We start from the raw sequence: 17,968 nt of genomic DNA on the forward strand, positions 1-17,968 counted from the left end.
CGTCCCTGATCTCTACATTCGCTGAGAGATAGCCAGAGTCAGCTGACCATCCTGAGTCACGACAGTCCTGTAAAGTTTACAGTTTACAGGCCTCTTGTGACTCACAGTGGCTCATACAGCAGCTATCATCCACTTTTGAGCAGGTTGTAATAGCTTGATGATCGGAGTGGACCTTTTACTACAGGTAACGTTTACTGCAGATGTTTTATTGAGAAAATACAGAAAAAATAGATATTGGGATTTTATGAATTCATATTGCATCATTCAAATAAAAACTGTGATTAATTGGAAAATGTTTTTTTTTTTTTTTATCCAGCTCTAGTTTTCCAACGTCAATATTTCTTTGAGCCGTAAATGAATCATTATCTAAATGAAGCTTTAATTACTCACTAACATATGGACAGTAAACTCCAGAAGACGGAGACTACAGCTCATGACTAACGCTCTCTGCTCATCAATGCTTGTGTGGAATTTGATCATGAAAGTTCAATTAAAATTCAGGTTCAGTTCTTCCCGCAGACAACAGGTGAGGTGTTCACCAATTACAATAAAATATATTTCACAGACAACTGCCTTTTTTTTTAATATAAAACGCCCAATATCTAAACCTCTCTGTGACCTAAATCCTTCCTTTCTTTTCTCTGACTGTTGCTCTTCATCCCTGTGTCTCCTCCTCCAATCCCTGCAGCTTTTCATTCAGACAGGACATGTTGTTGAAGATTTGGCCAGCGTTGCCACCATTGTCAAATGTGAAGGAGAGAAAAAAAAAGAAAAGAAAACCAGGACAGCAGTGAAAAATAAGAGAGAGAGAGAGAGAGGGAGAGAGAGGGAGAGAGGGGGGTGGAAGTGACTGGGATCTCTGCATTGGAGAGATAGTGGGTGAATAACAAAAGGAGTGAGCAACAGCTGTGTGGATGGATGGATGAATGATAGACAGGGAGAGGAAGGCGAGAGGAGGGGGAAGATGAGATGCTGTTGTTGATGCCAGGAGAAAGGGATGAGGGTAAGACAGACAACAAGAAGGAGTGAGGACGAGGGGGTTCTGCACTTGTTGCCTTCCACTGGCGACCGTGTGGACAAGGAAGGAGGGAAAGACTGAGGACGGGGGGAAAAGATGGAACGATTGAGAAGTGACAGCCTTTGCATATAATATAATAACACACAAGGTTCCTGAATCTTAAAACTAGAAGAGCTAAAAAAGAAAAAGATTAGATTTTTGGTTTCTCCTGTAAACGGCTAGAGCAAAGGAAAAGTTTGAGGTTTTGGAAAATATAGTTACTTTATTTTATGTATGTATGGTAAAAATTTACCCTCCACACTTAGGTGATTAGTTTAGTATAAAGACTGGAAGTTAGCTTAGCTATCTCCCAAAGAAAATCGGCACCAATCAGCACCACTACAAATCACTAATTAAAGTGCTCTGTTATGCTAAGCTAAGCTAGCTCCTGGCTATACCTTCATATTGAGCGTACAGAGGGCCGACTATCTTGTTGCGTCTTAGCAAGACGTGCGTATGTATTTCTATAAATGTTGAACTATTTCTTTAACCAGTTAAGGAGGCTTCAGGCTACCATTAACCCTCCCCCTCAGATAAGACCCTTCTAAAACATGCATGTGCTTTGGTTGATATTGTATTCAAACTCACCAACAAATTTGCAATTAATTAATTTACCATAAACCGTCGACATAAAGAACCTGGGGCTGTTGGCGGCTGCATTTTTCCACCGGAGTCCTTTTAATGTTTTAAGCTTCTGTTTGTAAAGAGTTAATTCAGGGTTAATGTTCAGTTGCTTTCCATGCATACAATCTTCAAACAGCCAACACAGTTAATTAGCATTTTTGACATAATTTGTTTTCCATATGTAACACACACATGTAGTTCATTTTGTAATGAGTGTTAAAGGTGTTTTTTATGATACCTTCACTGTCGGATATCAAAGGCAAAACGTTTTAAAATTTTGCACCAAGTGACTTTAAGTTCAAACTTCAAACTGCTGCAAAGGAAGAAAAACGAAGCAGCACTTGTGTGTCGTTGCCCATCAGTTCCCCTATAACTTAGTTGTGTTCTACTTTGTTCTGCTTCCTCTTGCTGCTGGTATTGTTTTTTGGGGGGTTTTTTTGTATAAAGTATGAAAGATGGGAGCTGTGTAATTCACCACTCAGAGACACTTTCTACTGCAAACTCAACCTCAATAGTTTGTGACCCATTGTGAAACACTATCAGGATCACAGGGATGTTTAAGGAGGGAAAGGAACAAAGAAAATACTGGAACTGGACTCTCAGGTGGTAAAGGAGGTAAAGGCTTGTGATTTGTAATAGGAGAAGCTCCTGCAGCCATGAAGGGGTTAAAGCAGGAGGGAGGTTAGTGAGTAAAATAGTGAACAAATACGGGATTGAAAGATCCAGTGAGGGGAATGTAAACAGACAATGTGTGAGTGACACAGCAGAAATACAGCGAGTGCAAAGTGATGAGACAAAACGTGACTTTTCTGGAAAAGTGAGAGGAATTATGCACAGAGTGTGTGTGAGTGTGTGTGTGTGAGTGTGTGTGTGTGTGTGTGTGTGTGTGTGTGTGTGTGTGGGGGGGGGTGTTGAGCAGAGATGAGAGACAGAGGCACTTCGGGGGGGTGTACGGATTGCACACACATTCACAAGGCTGCATGTCAGAGATAGCACAACAAAAGGAGGCCCAGCAGATTCAAATTAATATAATTATCAAGTCGGTTATTAATACAAAAGCGTCTATGGCGTGGGGCGGATTAGCCCACGGGTCACTGACGCACAGCACTTCGGGGAAGGAGTAGAAACCTGTGTGTGCGCAGTGTGTGGACTCACCAACACACACACACAGGAAAAAGTCAATCATGCAAAGACAGGAACCCCACACACACACACACACACACACACACACACACACAAAACCAGTTAATGTTCCATCATGAAACCATTTCAATAAACAGTGGAGAAGCAGACTGAGGTCTCACGCTCATTCTGTGTTGTTTTAACACACACACACACACACACACACACACACACACACACACACTACCAAAAGAGCTTGATAAAGTAGCGACAGGGCAATCTGTCATTGCTGGCTAGCTGGTCACATGAGGTTAATAGATTCCCCTCTATCTCCCATCCCCTCGGCCTTCATCGCCATCATCACTGGCCCTCTTACCATACTGGCATATCATCAGCGATAATCTGAGAAACAGACAAAATATGTCGCCGCTCTATTAACAGTGACCTGGAAACCGGTTGTACGTTGTTTACATCCAAATGAGCTTCATTTTCTTTTGCGGTGTGCAGTGCTAATAGCTGTGGAGCAGAAAATGTCTTCATACAGCTGTAAAAAAAAAAAAAAAAAACACTCAGTGCCGTCAGTGCATCTGCAAAGTCAATCTCACAGTAACCGGGTTCCTGTGGAGCATCTGTAAAATTCCACAGTATTCCATAACTAAGTTGAATTACTTAGCTGGAATGCTTCTGAAAAAATACTTAACGCTGAATTAAATGTCTCTATTCTGACATTTTTCTGTAGAGGGAGACGTTTCTATAATTCTGTATAATGGTGTGACCTGTGGAGCTCATTTCCTGAATCCCCTGACTTTCACAAGAGCTCCATGGTTCTCCAGGACTCTCATGACCACTGAGAACTCCACATATACAGGTGTAATAAAAGACCACTGTCTGCCAAGGTGCGTCATGCTGTACTTCATGTTAAAAGTCTGAACTGGCTGAAGCTGTCAAGCTCTGGGTTAAATTACCTCATCCCTCGTTATAACGAGCACACGCTGACAATCCCCCTGCCGTCTCCCCGGCTCACACCTGAGCGAGGACGCTGATGCTGTGAATCTGCGCACACGCTGACACAGGTAGGCTGCTGTAAAGAGGTCCCTTCACCGTGCAGTGTAATCATTTTCACCGGCTGCTCCCACCTCCCTCACATTCACCTTTAAATACAGTCTTAACTACTTTGCCTTTTAGAATTATGCAGAACTACAATTAGCCCAGGGTAGCAATTTAGCCTCATGCCTTATGAGTCTTATGTAAAGGTTAGTTTGTCACTTTAAATCTTCCTTTTTAAAAAGGGAGCACAGCTGGTTGGGAAGAGAGCGGGACTGCCACCCTTTGGACAACTAGGGCAACTACAACTGAATTCGGCTTTATTAACAAACTATTAGTGGAAACTTTATTTTTCAGCTTCTAGAATCAATGTCACTTGAATTGTTGTGCCAAGATAAATACTGGTCATTTTTTCTTAAATAAGAATTGATAAAGTTCTATTTGTTAACATCAATAACTCTTTATGTGACGCCACAAGCAGGATCTGTTTATAAGTGACAACTGGTGATTATTATGATCACTATATTTTACTATATTTACTGGAGTATTGCTTCTTTGCTGCCATGACAACTGAGCAAACTCCATCCCCCCTGATGAAGGCCATGGGATCAGGGAGAATTCTAGTAGGTCGTACTTGAGTTTAAAACAGTTTAAACACGTTTATACTTGATTGTGAATGATGTGTATAAACAGTAAACATGGGTGTTAATGGTGTTACAGTAAATCCGGTTACCTATCGGTGGCGCCATAACACGACAGGTGACTTTAATTGAAGCAGTCATATTTTAATCTGTGATAATTTGGTTAACTTGTCTTTCTATGTAATTTAATGCCAACAAACCTGCCGCCTACCTGGCAGACGTCTGCTTGTGTGTCTGAGTGTGTGTTATTTGGAATTGGTTGTTTGAGGTAAACGTAATGTGAAATGATTTTTTTTGCCTCTCTTGTCATGTTTTTATAGAAAAATCAACACAGTCTTTTTATATAAAGAAATTTCAGAGCGATTTTCGCGAAAAGCTTCCTCTGAATAGGAATGTGCTCTTGCTTTGATAACAGGTGACCAGTTTCCTCCTCACTTTCTACACCCATTTGCACTTGGAAAATAGATGTTAGTTGAATTTTTGTGCCGTGATAAATGTTGGTCTTTTTCTAATTTTATCGTACAAGAAATCAATAAAGTTTTATGATGCACTTTAGGTATTGTGGATAATATTTTTTCTAGGAGTGAGTCGACCTAATGTAGCAGAAACAGCAGAGAATGTAAATGTTTTCCTGCGAGCAGAAGATGAAGTACGCTGCAGCACGCTGCTTACAAACAGGTAATGCACAGAAGCTCCAGTTTCCTCTATTAGATATTAAAATAGATTGTTCAGCAGCAGGGACCTGTCACTATTGGCCCGCTTCTCATCTCCTGATAATGGCTCCTGGCAGGTCAGTGGGTGCGTTCTTGTGAGTTAGGTGTCAAATACTGGCTGGTGACTTTTCACCACAGTGCACAGTCAGACCATTGTGTTACTCTGGGGAAGTGAGAGTAGTAAATTCAAGTCATTACCAAGCAAAGGAGAAATTTTCAAATGGTGAAATTCAGTTGTGAAACACAGAAAAATTCTGCTTAAACTTGTAAAAGCGAAACGAGAAATGGACCGTGAAAAATAAGCAAAGTAGACATAAAATAACAGGTCAAAGTTCAATGTGACAAATTTTGGTTTTCTCACATTAAACAGCATTAACAAAAACAGTCAAAACTCCCACCAGACATCTGGCCTATACAAGGATGAACATAAACAAGTGCACAATAAGGAAACACCCTCTAGCTGACTTTCCTCGTGCTTCTGAGAAAATGATCATATTCCATTAGTTCTTCTCTGAGGAGATAAACACTGATATCAGTTCAATTCTGGTCAAACTCAATAAACCAAACAACCCCGAGCTAACTGAAGATAAGACAAGGAGTGATGTTCCGGCCATGAAACCAATAAAACAGGATTTTACACCCCATCTGTGCTTATGTCTCCTTTATATTTCATACCCAAACAGTCTGCCCAGTTGGTGTTTCACTTTCTACTTCACCCCTCCGTTACTTTTCCCACCCTGCTTCTTCAACATCAATCCTTTACATAAGAAATAAAATCCTATGAGTTTCGCAGACGTGTTGTATGCAAAGCCACATAAGCTTTCACACACACACACACGCATACAAACACACACACACACACACACACACACACACACACACACACACACACACACAGAGGGAATGCAGTGGCAATTTGCTATCTCACCTCAATAGACCATAAAACCTACTCTGTGTTGCTTGATGGGACCAAATCAATTGTGGGGATTCATCTGCATTTACACTACACTACATACTTTATATCAGTGGCTCCTGGTCTTTTATATTGTCTCAGGTGCAGGTACAGCCCTGTCAGATGAACTGAAGTACCCCGTTCCAAATGTGTTTGTTTGAATTGATTTCTATACTGAATGTTACTTAAGACTAGTGATTATATCAAACAATTTCAGCTGTTTATCCATTATTGTTTGCTGACTATCTCAACCATTATTCCTTTACATTTAGTTATCTATTTACTTTTAGCTAGCCGTCGACCTCCCTGCGCGCTCGCTAACTCGTTTTCATGCAGTGTGTGTTGTGTTGCACTGTGGGTATTTCTTTTCTAATCAAAAACGAATTTGTATTGTTCAAATTAGCTGAGCTGCTCTACAGTCTGTCCAGGATGCAGCAGACGTTCACCCTGGGGAACAAGTATCCCTGTTTCTGAATCACTGCTTCATGTGTCCACATGTGTGGTGACCATGTCCCACTGTGTCCACAATCGCGTTTCGAGCTGTGGATTTGTAATTACCCAAGTGTGAACAAGGCCCCGCATATACACACAGGTCATGTGAGGGACCCGTTGTGGCCTCCTCATTGGGTCATGTGAGCAGGGGCTCAGTGCTGACTGGGCCCCACTTCAAAACACTGACACAGCCCCCAGCCTTTATTGATGAATAAATAGCTGCATCCCCAACATAAAGGTCATTTTCTTCAAGCTGATCTACTTTAAAAACCTATGAAAAAAAACAAAAAACAGTATAATGCAGAAGTAATGTGTGTGATTGTAGGGGGAAAGATAGAGCACTGCAGAGGTGAAGAAAGTGCGTAATACTCTGTCTCTTATCAGTGAGAATGAGTGTGGGAGGCGGACGCAGGGAGGACAGTGTGGCAGGGTAAATGATGGCAGTATTGATCTCCGATGCTCTTTTATAGCCCTGTCATGTCAGTTTAGCACCTTGGCAACACTCGCTTTAGAGCTACATCAATACCGAACTCTGGCACTCAGCAAAAGACAGATAGAAAGAGGCAGACAGATAGAGGGAGAGGGAGGACAAATAAATAGAAAGAAGTAAATACCCACTGCAACATCAAGGACCCATGCTTTACAGCTCCAAACTTAAGAGTGAAGTGAGGACACAGACACCAAAGTTATCCATGTGTCACTGATTGGCTGCTTTCACCATTTTTTTTTTTAACTTTTTAGTTAATTAAGTTAATTATAACTATGACTAAAAGTTAACTACAACTGGAGTTCTCCACAAAGGATCAATTTCAGGCTTCCAGGTTCCAGATTTTTCCAGTGAACTGTTCCTTTAAGAATACACAACGTTCACGCGGCAACTCAAAATCAGGAAATGAGGGAAAAAAAATGAAAAAATTGTTTTAAATCTAAATGCTAAATGCCAATATCATGCTAATATGAAGCCAAATGTGACAGATGAAGATAAAATAAACAAACCATCATTCACACACACATCTTTGGCGTGTGATTAAAGAGCACTGGAATGAACAGATAAACTGGCTATTTGGTCTCTTTACTTCTGGTTCAGCTAGCTGGACACTCTGTGTGATAAAGTGTTAGCTTCCTGTAAATGACCCACTGATCTACTGAGGTCACCAACGATTTCACTGTCTGGCTGCGAGTTTGTCTATGTCCTCGTCCTCTTTCACCTAACAGGTACTCGTTCAACCTGTTGTTAAAATAAGGGTCTATTTGCAGGTGCAAGCAGGTGGTGGTCATCGTCGCATGACAAGAGCGTCGGCTGTCGTCGTTATAATACGCCCTCTGAGCAGCGGTACGTCTTCAGACGTTTCCTCTAGACTGGTAAGTAAACAGCTGTTAATGCTAACGCTGGCTATGTAGCAATAGCTGCTTTGATTTGCTTCTATGACAGTATTATAGTCATTATCATACTGTTGTCAAGTGGTGGCTGGATGGACATTTAGTTAAGATTTTAAACTGAAAATAATGAGTGCAAACCTAAAACACGGCCATGTTGTTGCCAGCTCTCAGTTCTAAATGTACTTGCATGTTTGGATGAATTTGTCCCTGCTACTACTTTTATAAGATGAGTACTGGAGCTGTATTAGCAATAACATGAAGAACAATTAATGAAAGACCTGATTGTCCCTCATTTCTTTAAACGATCGAGTGTCAAAAATGAGCTGGGACGGAGACCCACTGGCCATACATGCACACAGTACTGTGTTTTCATTGTTCTGCCTACTTGCATTTCTGCCGTTGTTCTGATTGATTAACTGACACCTGGAGTTGGATAACACTCACTTGGAATAAATGGTTTTGTAATCGGGCTCCACTGATGCTCCAATTCTGTTTGGTGAAGCAGAAAATGAACCCTGGTTGCATTATCTGATAGCCACTAACTACTGGATTTCATCTGCTGAGAGCAAAACATGCTAACATCCTTTTCTACAGCACTGCACTTCTGCTCTTATCAACCCCAGGGTTTAATGAACTTGATCTGTGTGGATTTATGTTCAATTATTGGTCGTTTTAGTGTTTTGTGATTGTTTGTGTGTGTGTGTGTGTGTGTGTGTGTGTGTGTGTGTGTGTGTGTGTGTGTGTGTGTGTGTGTGTTAACTGACCGGTCACAGGAGCACGCCACCAGCACACTGAGCAAGTTGTAGATGATGAAGGTGAAGATGACAGCTGTGATGGTGCCGCGGGGGATGGAAGAGCTGGGACTTTTCAGGTCACCTGGAGGACAGACAGGTTCACTCTACGTTCATAGAAAAATAATCAGGTCACCCACACACACACACACACACACACACACACACACCTGCCTCCCCTACCTGACATGTTAGAACCAGCCATGATGCCGGTGCAGCCATTAAACATCACAGCGAAAACGGTGGCAAAGGTCATCATAGTTTCTGTTGTGTAATCCACAGTGTAGTCAGCTGTTGGAAGAGGAAACAACAGTTAATCCCTGTAGTTGTGTGTCTATCAACATGGCCAACACTCTGTACCTGCTCGCCACCCAACTTAATCGTGTTTGACAGCGTTTGAACTTTGACTTAAAACCATTTTATTCAGATCTTATGTGTTGTTTACAGAGCAGTATCTACTTAATCTCAGCTGCGAGCTGTGACAGGTTTCCTCTGTTTCCTCTGTTTCCTCTGCTTCCTCTGTTTCCTCTGCTTCCTCTGTTTCCTCTGTTTCCTCTGTTTCCTCTGTTTGCGTCTACGCACCAATATTTCAAAAAACCCACATTCTTTGATGAGGCTGAATGTGTACAATTAGAAATACATATATGGATCACGCCTAACACTTTAACTTGAACTAAAAACAAAAACAACATTTTCTTCCTCATAAGATGCAGCAGCATTTTACCTGAGGGAATTCCAGCAACAAAACTCATTAAAACTACTGTGCTTTATTGATTAAGGTATGAAGGTAAACAAAGTCCATGATTGAACAGCTAATATTACAGCTGTAGTTATATTTGTAAAAACACTTGATACAACAGTTTGATGGAATGAAATAAACATGTAAAAGTAACGAGAGGAGACCTGCACTGCCACTCCACTGTCTTGACTCTTCTCTCTTAAAATATTCACAATGAGTTCATTGAAAATCATAATTTAATATGTCTCTGTGTGTGTTTGCTTTCTATTTCATTAGATCTCAGGATAATCCAAAGCTTGTTGTGTGTAATAGTTCTCACGTGTGCCTGGGTGCATGCCCAAGTTACAGCAATTAGCTTAGTCATGCTTAATCATGTGTTTGGATATAATTCCCTGCAAACGGAGTTGAGCGCCTGGTTGGTTTTCCGTGGACATTAAGAACCGGAGAACATGTACAACATCTAATTACAGATCAGTCAAAATCTCTGTCCTCTGCCAGTTATGTATTATGTGATTATGTATTTTCAGAAAAAAACAGAGGTGGCAACAGGACAAAGCACTCACTGCCACCACAAAGCCTCTGGTTCTATTCCCAGTAGAGCTAATTTCAGCTTCATTAGAGCCGGTGAGGGACCATGTCCTTGTCACTTGTCACTGCAGTAGTGACTTGCACAACGAGGGCTGGGATCGAGTTGGCATAGTGTGGAATTCAACACACACAAGACATTTTTGATAAATACAGCTGTTTGCTTTCGAAGATTGATACCACTCTCATTGTTCTACAGTAAAACATAAAGTTATCACCAGCAGCCAGTTAGCTTAGCTTAGCACAAAAACTGGAAACAGAGGGAAACTGCTAGCCTAGCTTTGTCAAAAGGTGTCCACATCTGCCTAACACAACCTCTAAAGCTCACGAGTTGGCATGTTTGATGTAATTTCTTTAATGTGTATAAGAGCTTTTATGAAGGTTTATGAAAAGGACAACTTCTTATTGACTTCTGTAAAGTGTGACTGCGCCCATAAGAGACATTCAGTTCTCAGCATTGACACCATATCAGTGTAAAGTATGGGAGAAAAGGGGATTCTACATTTACTGAAATTTAATTTACTGAAAATTTCATCTCCCTATTAACCTCTGTATAACTCTACTTGAAAGTATGGCGTTGTAGAGGGTTTAAGAGTGCTGAAATGCAGTTAAATAGCTTAACTAGAGGCTAAATCACATCAAAGCCTTAGTTTGTACATTAAATCAGTCAAAAGAAGTTATTATCACTGTGTCTTTCATATTGCACTTCGGTCACAAGCTAGCGTCATTCAAACATCTTATTTCAGAGCTGGTTTTTATTTGCACAGAAGGCTCTGAGGAGAATAATATGAGAGTACACACCTACGACTGTTGACCTTTGTCTTAGAAACACTTCTAAGTTAGTCAGACTCTCCCACACATGGTTTATACAAGTCTGCCATTTGCCTGATGTTTACATCTCTTCCTCCTCCATAACTGAAGTCTTGTTTTAGAGCTTAGCTGACGACTTTCTGAGAGCAACAAGATCAGATGGAGCAACACAGTGTAGAGTGTGATCACCACCGCACTCTGTTTTCTTTGATCCAAACCCAAATGGGAACTTTACTATGTTTTATAAAAAACTTATGAGTTCAGAAGTTCAACAGTAGCCCAGAGATTTGATAACCTTCCCCTTCCATGAGGTTTAAGGATCGATTAAAGGAGGAACAGCAGCTTAACAGGTTAACTGTTAAAAAACGATGCACTATAAAGTGCAAGTTTTTCCATAATAACATACTTAAACTACTAGTGTGACCTACAACTGACACAAAATCCAAACAAATTTACTATTTGAGCAATGAATTACATTATAATATAAAACTGCTCCCTCACTTAAAAACAGCAACGTTCCAGCTCTGTTTTGTTGTTATTTAATACAAGTTTAAAATATTTAAAAAAGCTAATTAGACAGATGCAACCCGGTACAGTATCCAAACCACAGTTCACACCACCTCTTTCCTCATCTGAACTATTCTTTTATCTATTCAATTCTTAACAGTAATTACAGATTATTTGTTGGTATCACTAATTCAAATCTAACTTTGATTCGTATCATTGTCGTATCAGAGATCAAATCAGGCAAATCATGTGTGGTATGAGCACAGAACTTATTTGCGACTGTCGTCCCATTTCTGGACCAGCCTCCTCCATCTTACCCCACAGGTTCCCGAGCAGCGTGTCCAACTTGAAGCCGGTGAAGTTGGCCGTGGTGGGAACCACGGGGCCGGTTCCATTCACCGCCGGGTTGTGCGTGGCAGATCTGGGCAGGATGATGGTGTGAGGCCATACGGCGAAGAAGCTGACGAAGATGGTGCCCAGGACGAACATGACCACCAGGAAGATGATGAAAGTGGCCTTGGCGTAGATGTGGGCCCCCACCAGGCACACCAGCAGGCACAGCAGGGCGACGGCTGTACCGTAAAGCAGAGACCACCAGTAACCTGACGGCAGGACCTGGTAGGGGGAAGTGGCCCCGGTCCCGTCTAGGAGAGGACGAGATGTGTGATGCTTATAAATTGACAGAATGTGTTCAAGAGCTTCATTTACCCAGGAAACATTGCTTTACTTTCTCTTCTAAAAACCCTGCATTTACACCTGAAAATTCCTCTTCCTCTGGGAAACACATCTGCAAATCTCTTGCTATTCCAGGAATGTTTATGACACGGTTATGACATGTTGAGCTGGACGCATTTTACGAGCTGTAGAAATCAAACTCACCCTCTGGCACGCCGAAGGTGCCCACGATGGCCTCCACCAGACCCAGCACATACAGAGCGCTGCCACACACATTAGCCAGGAAGAACATGATGCCGATGCTGCCACCAAACTCCGGACCCAGCGCTCGGCTGATCATGTCTGAGTGACGTTAAGGTAAAGTACTCTGACAAAACAGGCCTGTGTGTATGTGTGTGTGTGTGTGTGTGTGTTTTTGTATTTCTAATCCCATAGAAAACCATTAGAGTTTAAGACCTTAACATCAGTGAAAACGGGGTATTTAATTTCATTGGATTTCTCTTTCACAGAGGGTAAATATTAGACATAGGTTTAGGTTAGGGATTACAAGAAGCATAAAGAATATAATCATGGTTGGAAGGTTTGAATACAGTCAAAGCAAAGTCCTCCCAAGCATGATAATAATGTGTGTAGATACAACTTCATTCCAATGCCCTTATCAAAATATTATGACAAACGGGCCAATGAAAAGTGACAGTAAACTGCCCGGTTACTGAGGATGATCCATGGATATAAATATCAGATTATATGATGCATATATATCATCTGATAAACAGCACTGATTGGAGTCATTTACCAAACTGCTGGCATGGAAGCACATTGGCATTAATCTCAATCACAAGTGCTGAACAGCGTCTTCTAGTGCAATCACTAAACAAATCCAGCTCCGTTCAGTGTCACAGACGATGCCTGAGTGAAACAAAGACACTGTCTGTTTAGTGCAGCGAGGAGGAGTGTGTGCATTCTGTCGACATCTTGACCACCGACGATGTTACTGATACTGCGCTAACTGTCATGTGACGCTGTGTGTGTTGACGATATGAGGATACAATAGGCTCCGCCGGCGTCCAGGGCTCCATTGGTGGAGATAGCACAGACTGACAGCACGGTCATACAGATGATGAAGTAGGCCACCAGGAACATGGCAATAGCTTGGTACAGTCCAGACTGGCCAACCACAAATCCTAGAAAGAGAGAACACACACACACACACACACACACACACAAAACACTGATGATCAGCTGACTGGACACAGGACTCCTGGCCTTGCACTAACATCAGAGAGGTTAGAGCCTACACACAGTACGGGGGGTGTAGCATGTGAATCACATTAATACAGCCAATAATCATCAGCACATCAACTCTTTGATTTGAACCACAGACATAAATACATATTGGATGCACTGTGCTTGTAGTTGATGTGATAAAAATATAATAATAACAATTTAATAGTGAAAATATTTCTGGAAATTCCCTGAGAGTGCACAAAATGACACATGACAACACACACTCGTTGCTAAAAGAGAAACTGGAATCACAAGATGGAAATGTTTCCAGTTTCTCTTTCATGTCTTTACTGTAATGTTGACGTCTGAGGATCTGTACCAGGAAACAGATAGTTCCCTAAATAAACAGTAAAAATCAGGAACTATTTCATCAATGAGAAAAATGAGAGAAAGGAAGAAATAAAAGAATCAGGGAGACAAACTAAAGGAAAAACTGAAAACTTAGTGGAGAAACAGGAGGACAGAGCCCCCATCCACGGGTCCTCAGGGGTCACTGAATGGTGTGATGAGTATGAAAATGATGCAAATCAGATGCTACGAACTTCACAGTCACCTGATCTCAACCCAGTGGAACACCTGCGGGAGATTTTGGAGCGACGTGTTAGACAGCGCTCTCCACCACCATCATCAAAACATCACATGAGAGAATATGTTTTGGAAGAATGGTGTTCGTCCCTCCAGTTGGTTTTTCTTTTAATTTATCATATGTCTGTTTATATGTACACACACACACACACACACACACACACACACACACACACACACACAGGCGTAGAGTGGCACAACAGTTAAGTTTTGCATCTATAAAATGTGATGCTACATTTCCTGTCCCATTGTTAAGGACAGCTATGTGAATAAAATTCATGTTCAAAATTTGGACATTCAAATAAAATGGTGGACAGGTAATAAGCACAGTATATCGCACTTTACAGTAAAAAGGGAGTGATTCTGTTCACAGCCAATCGCCGTATCCCAAATCCATACTACATTCTGACTCTAAGCAGATGTTTAGTGTGCAGTGTGTTCAAACTAGAAAGGTGAACATGAATATGAATTGAATATGGCAAATTTTTGAGTGTGCTGCTGATGCACAAAAGAAATGAGGAACTACACGCAGCCTGATAAAATATAAATAAATTGCGCTCAGCTGGGTTGAGGCCCACGACTGGCTGGTCAAGTGCTTGAAGGAGGGAACTTAGGGGAGACAAGGTTGTTGTCCTTATTTAAAAGCAGGATTTTATTGACCCCTAAGTCCTCCAAAAAAGATGATACTTGTTCTTAAAACGATATCTGCAAACACACATTTTGCAAAAAAAAAAGAAAAAAAAAAGAAAAGAAAAAGTATTTCAGATATTTGAAACGAGTGATTAAAATAACTTAAATCTCACAACTTCATGAGCAAAGTCATGTGCATCTAATCAAAGTGTATGAGGATATGTCAGTGTCACTACACACCATGTTAGACACGCATTTACAACATCATGATCACTTTCTTCTTTCAACGACTGTGACCTTTGACTGTATATATTTATATAAAATCAATGACTGCGACTAACGGCATGTTTCCATGATCTGCCTTTATCCTCGGTGCTGCTTTGGATGTCACATGATCACAAAGCACTGGACCCTAAATCTCATGGCACAAAGTACCAGGTTATGAAGAAGGCAGCAAGCACAGTTAATAAATGTTAAAAAGGTTTTTAATAAGGGTTTTCTTTGTTTTAGCATTAATGGCGATTTTAAGCACATTTTTAAGAAGGTAATGTTTTTATTTTAAATATCATAAAAAATATACTTTGATTTATTAGGATACATTAGGTTATGATAATAAGCGTATGATGGCAGTTTAGTCTCTTCATGCTCACATATGTTGAGGTTTTCGAGGCTGGTAAATTTACAAGTTTAGTTTCACATCCACAATGACACCGCTGTTATTTCCTGAACAGACTTAACATGCTACAGACTGAGAATAGCAGTCGAAAGTTCCACACAGACAGCTACTATGTGTGTCCATGTGAGTCTGTGCATGTGTGTGTGTGTGTGTGTCTGTCTGTGCACTTTGTGTGTTCACTGCACAGCAGCTGACATCTCACGAGACTGAGGGGGAGCAGGGGGGGAATGTGAGAGAGAGAGTGAGTTAGAAAACAACTTTGAGGTACAAAAGGGACACAAAAAAAAAAACACATACAAGCACACAAACACCCAAATACTTGCAACTGAGATAACAGACAAGAGAGGATGAACTCAAGTCTGGTCTCTTTCTTTCTGCTGAGACAGTGGGAACGTAAAAGCTTGGTTTGCATGACCCTATGATTTCTTGCTTCACAATAGCGGTTTTTCATAGGAAAACAGAACTTTAACCCACTTCACATTGCCCAAAATTACTCATTTCAGCTTTTTTAACCTTAAACTTATGCAATATTACACGAAATGAAAAGAATACTTCTGCAGTGCCCACAACAATGAGAAAGATTTGACCTGTAGAGACCGGTAAGTTAACCAGTTAACTTCCCAACAGATAATAACACTTTGAGGACAATGTTACACATACTCTATTTTGTATCCCTTAAATATTAAAATCCTGTGCATCTTAAGCTCATCCCTTTTTGCTGTAATCAAACTTCTGCAGGTGTTAGAACAGTTTTGCAAGGGGAGGTAGGCTGTGCGTAAAGAACAGTCTTATCAAATATTTCATTTTTACCTAGTAAATGTAAATACGGAGGAAAAGCTCTCCTTATGACAGAGAATATTCAGCCGCCTAGCAGTTGACTGTGTGGGATTTTTGATTGATTTAATGTAGAAAGCTAGTGATTTTCTCACTGAATTAAATTTACTGCTAAATTTAGTGACATAAAACAGCCTGATGCAAAATTTCATTGGTGATTTATTCTAATCAAGCAATGCACAAATAGTTTCCGTCTATCCAGACTTACTCTCACATTCCTACCACAGGTTATCATGACAGATGCACAGAGCATAAACAGGGGGTTTTGAGGGCAGATGTGTCTATGAAACCTGATATGACTTCCTCAAAACTTAAAAAACCTCTTCTGTAATTCATTTGCTTCTCAGTCTACGTGACCTTTAAATGAACAGTACAGCATTGTAAAAAATTATAAAGGGACAAAAGCTTATAATTGATTCATTACACCAGTGCAAATATTATCAAGCACAGTTTTCTTACTATTAACTTTCAAGTAGTTTACACGCCTCATTAGTGGCCTGCATGCTTATTCAGATAGATGAACAAAGTTTATGATACTTAAACATGATGCATTTGATGAATGGCGTGCATGCCGAATTCACCTGTGGCTCCTAAAAGGCGAAAAGGTTCCTACCAGTTATGTTGTAAACCTTTACTGAAACGCAAGGAGACGTAAACAACGTAAAATCTTATAATTGCTAATAGAGTTTGGCGCGCCTCCGCTGTTGAGCAATCACAACACAGTATGCACTGATTTACGTGGGCATCACCTTTACTCACCTATTCTGAGAAAGACCACAACGCTGAACATTGACAGCAAAGTAGGGATCACGACACCGAAGAAGGTGGAGAGTTTCTTCGGTTGTTGCCGCTGGTGGGTAGACCTCTGCCTGGGGCTGCCCGGGTGCCGCTCCGGGACCTGCCCGGCCGGAGGTGACCGCTGCTCGGATTCATTGACGCTGGTGGAGAGGCGATAGTGGAGAAGCGGGGTCCGCTCTGTCATAGTGAATCCTGCCTCTGGACAAGCTTCACAAGCTTCACAACTTCATAAAGTGCTCTTAGTAATTTCCCTGCGAGCTGTCACCGCAGATGTGGGCCAGAAATCGGACTAACTGTTTCAACGAATATGTCCGACACGTTAAAAAATTGCGTCCAACGTTTTTCTTTCCCTCGGACGTTAGTTAAGGTTTATCAGCGACGCCTCCCAGAAACCGACTGGTAAAAAGTCAATCACCTAGCTACATAGCTAACCGGGAAAGTGCTTTTGTTATTAGTAAAATACCTTAAAATAAAACCGACGTAGTAAACTTACATATTAAAATAAGCAGTCCCTTTACATAGTATTAAAATGCCAGTTACAAGTCCACACGAGCTGCCCATATCTAGCCACTGTGGCTCTGGATAATTTCCTCGTAAACTATTGAATAGAATATCATGTGATTTACGAACGTTAAGTCGCCGCAATCACAATTAGAACTTCCGGTTGTGACTATCAGTATAAAAGCTACTGACAAGGTCCGTGCATGAAGTATCATTCTTCCGCAGTTGTTCACGCTGTATAATGAAAAATGTCAGTTTAATGGGTATTGCCTAATTTCATTGTCTTGCTTATGCTGAGTGAAAATGTATGTTTACGTTTGTATGTTTACGTTTGTGAGCTCAACAAGGGACTCGAGAGCCGGAAATAGAAACAGCTCGTCTTCAAAGTAAAGGTTGCACGTTTTGAACAAACATGCCGGCTGCAGCGGTCAATTTAAGGAGAGCTAAACTAAATAAATAAACAAACTGTCTAAAAAAAAAAAAATGAACACAATTCATAACTGTTATCGGTGTTTAAATGCTAGA

At 41.0% G+C, this 17,968-nt stretch overlaps 1 protein-coding gene across 1 annotated transcript in view; it reads right to left on the bottom strand.

Moving 5' to 3' along the window:
* Positions 1 to 17,163, bottom strand: part of LOC111671299 (solute carrier family 12 member 9) — a 55,254-nt gene extending 38,091 nt beyond the window's left edge. Inside the window, exons 1-6 of the mRNA XM_023428399.2 lie at positions 16,904 to 17,163; positions 13,182 to 13,316; positions 12,337 to 12,474; positions 11,775 to 12,101; positions 9,000 to 9,107; positions 8,790 to 8,901 (exon numbers count right to left, since the gene is read on the bottom strand). Of these exons, the coding sequence (XP_023284167.1) occupies positions 8,790 to 8,901; positions 9,000 to 9,107; positions 11,775 to 12,101; positions 12,337 to 12,474; positions 13,182 to 13,316; positions 16,904 to 17,126 (1,043 nt within the window). The 5' untranslated portion in view covers positions 17,127 to 17,163. The remainder of the gene's footprint in view (positions 1 to 8,789; positions 8,902 to 8,999; positions 9,108 to 11,774; positions 12,102 to 12,336; positions 12,475 to 13,181; positions 13,317 to 16,903) is intronic.
* Between the last annotated feature and the right edge of the window lie 805 nt (positions 17,164 to 17,968).

The sequence above is a fragment of the Seriola lalandi genome, unplaced genomic scaffold (assembly GCF_002814215.2).
Source record: "Seriola lalandi dorsalis isolate HSWRI2012SDOR001 ecotype SW California unplaced genomic scaffold, Sedor1 jcf7180002054874, whole genome shotgun sequence".
NCBI classification, from domain to species: domain Eukaryota; kingdom Metazoa; phylum Chordata; class Actinopteri; order Carangiformes; family Carangidae; genus Seriola; species Seriola lalandi.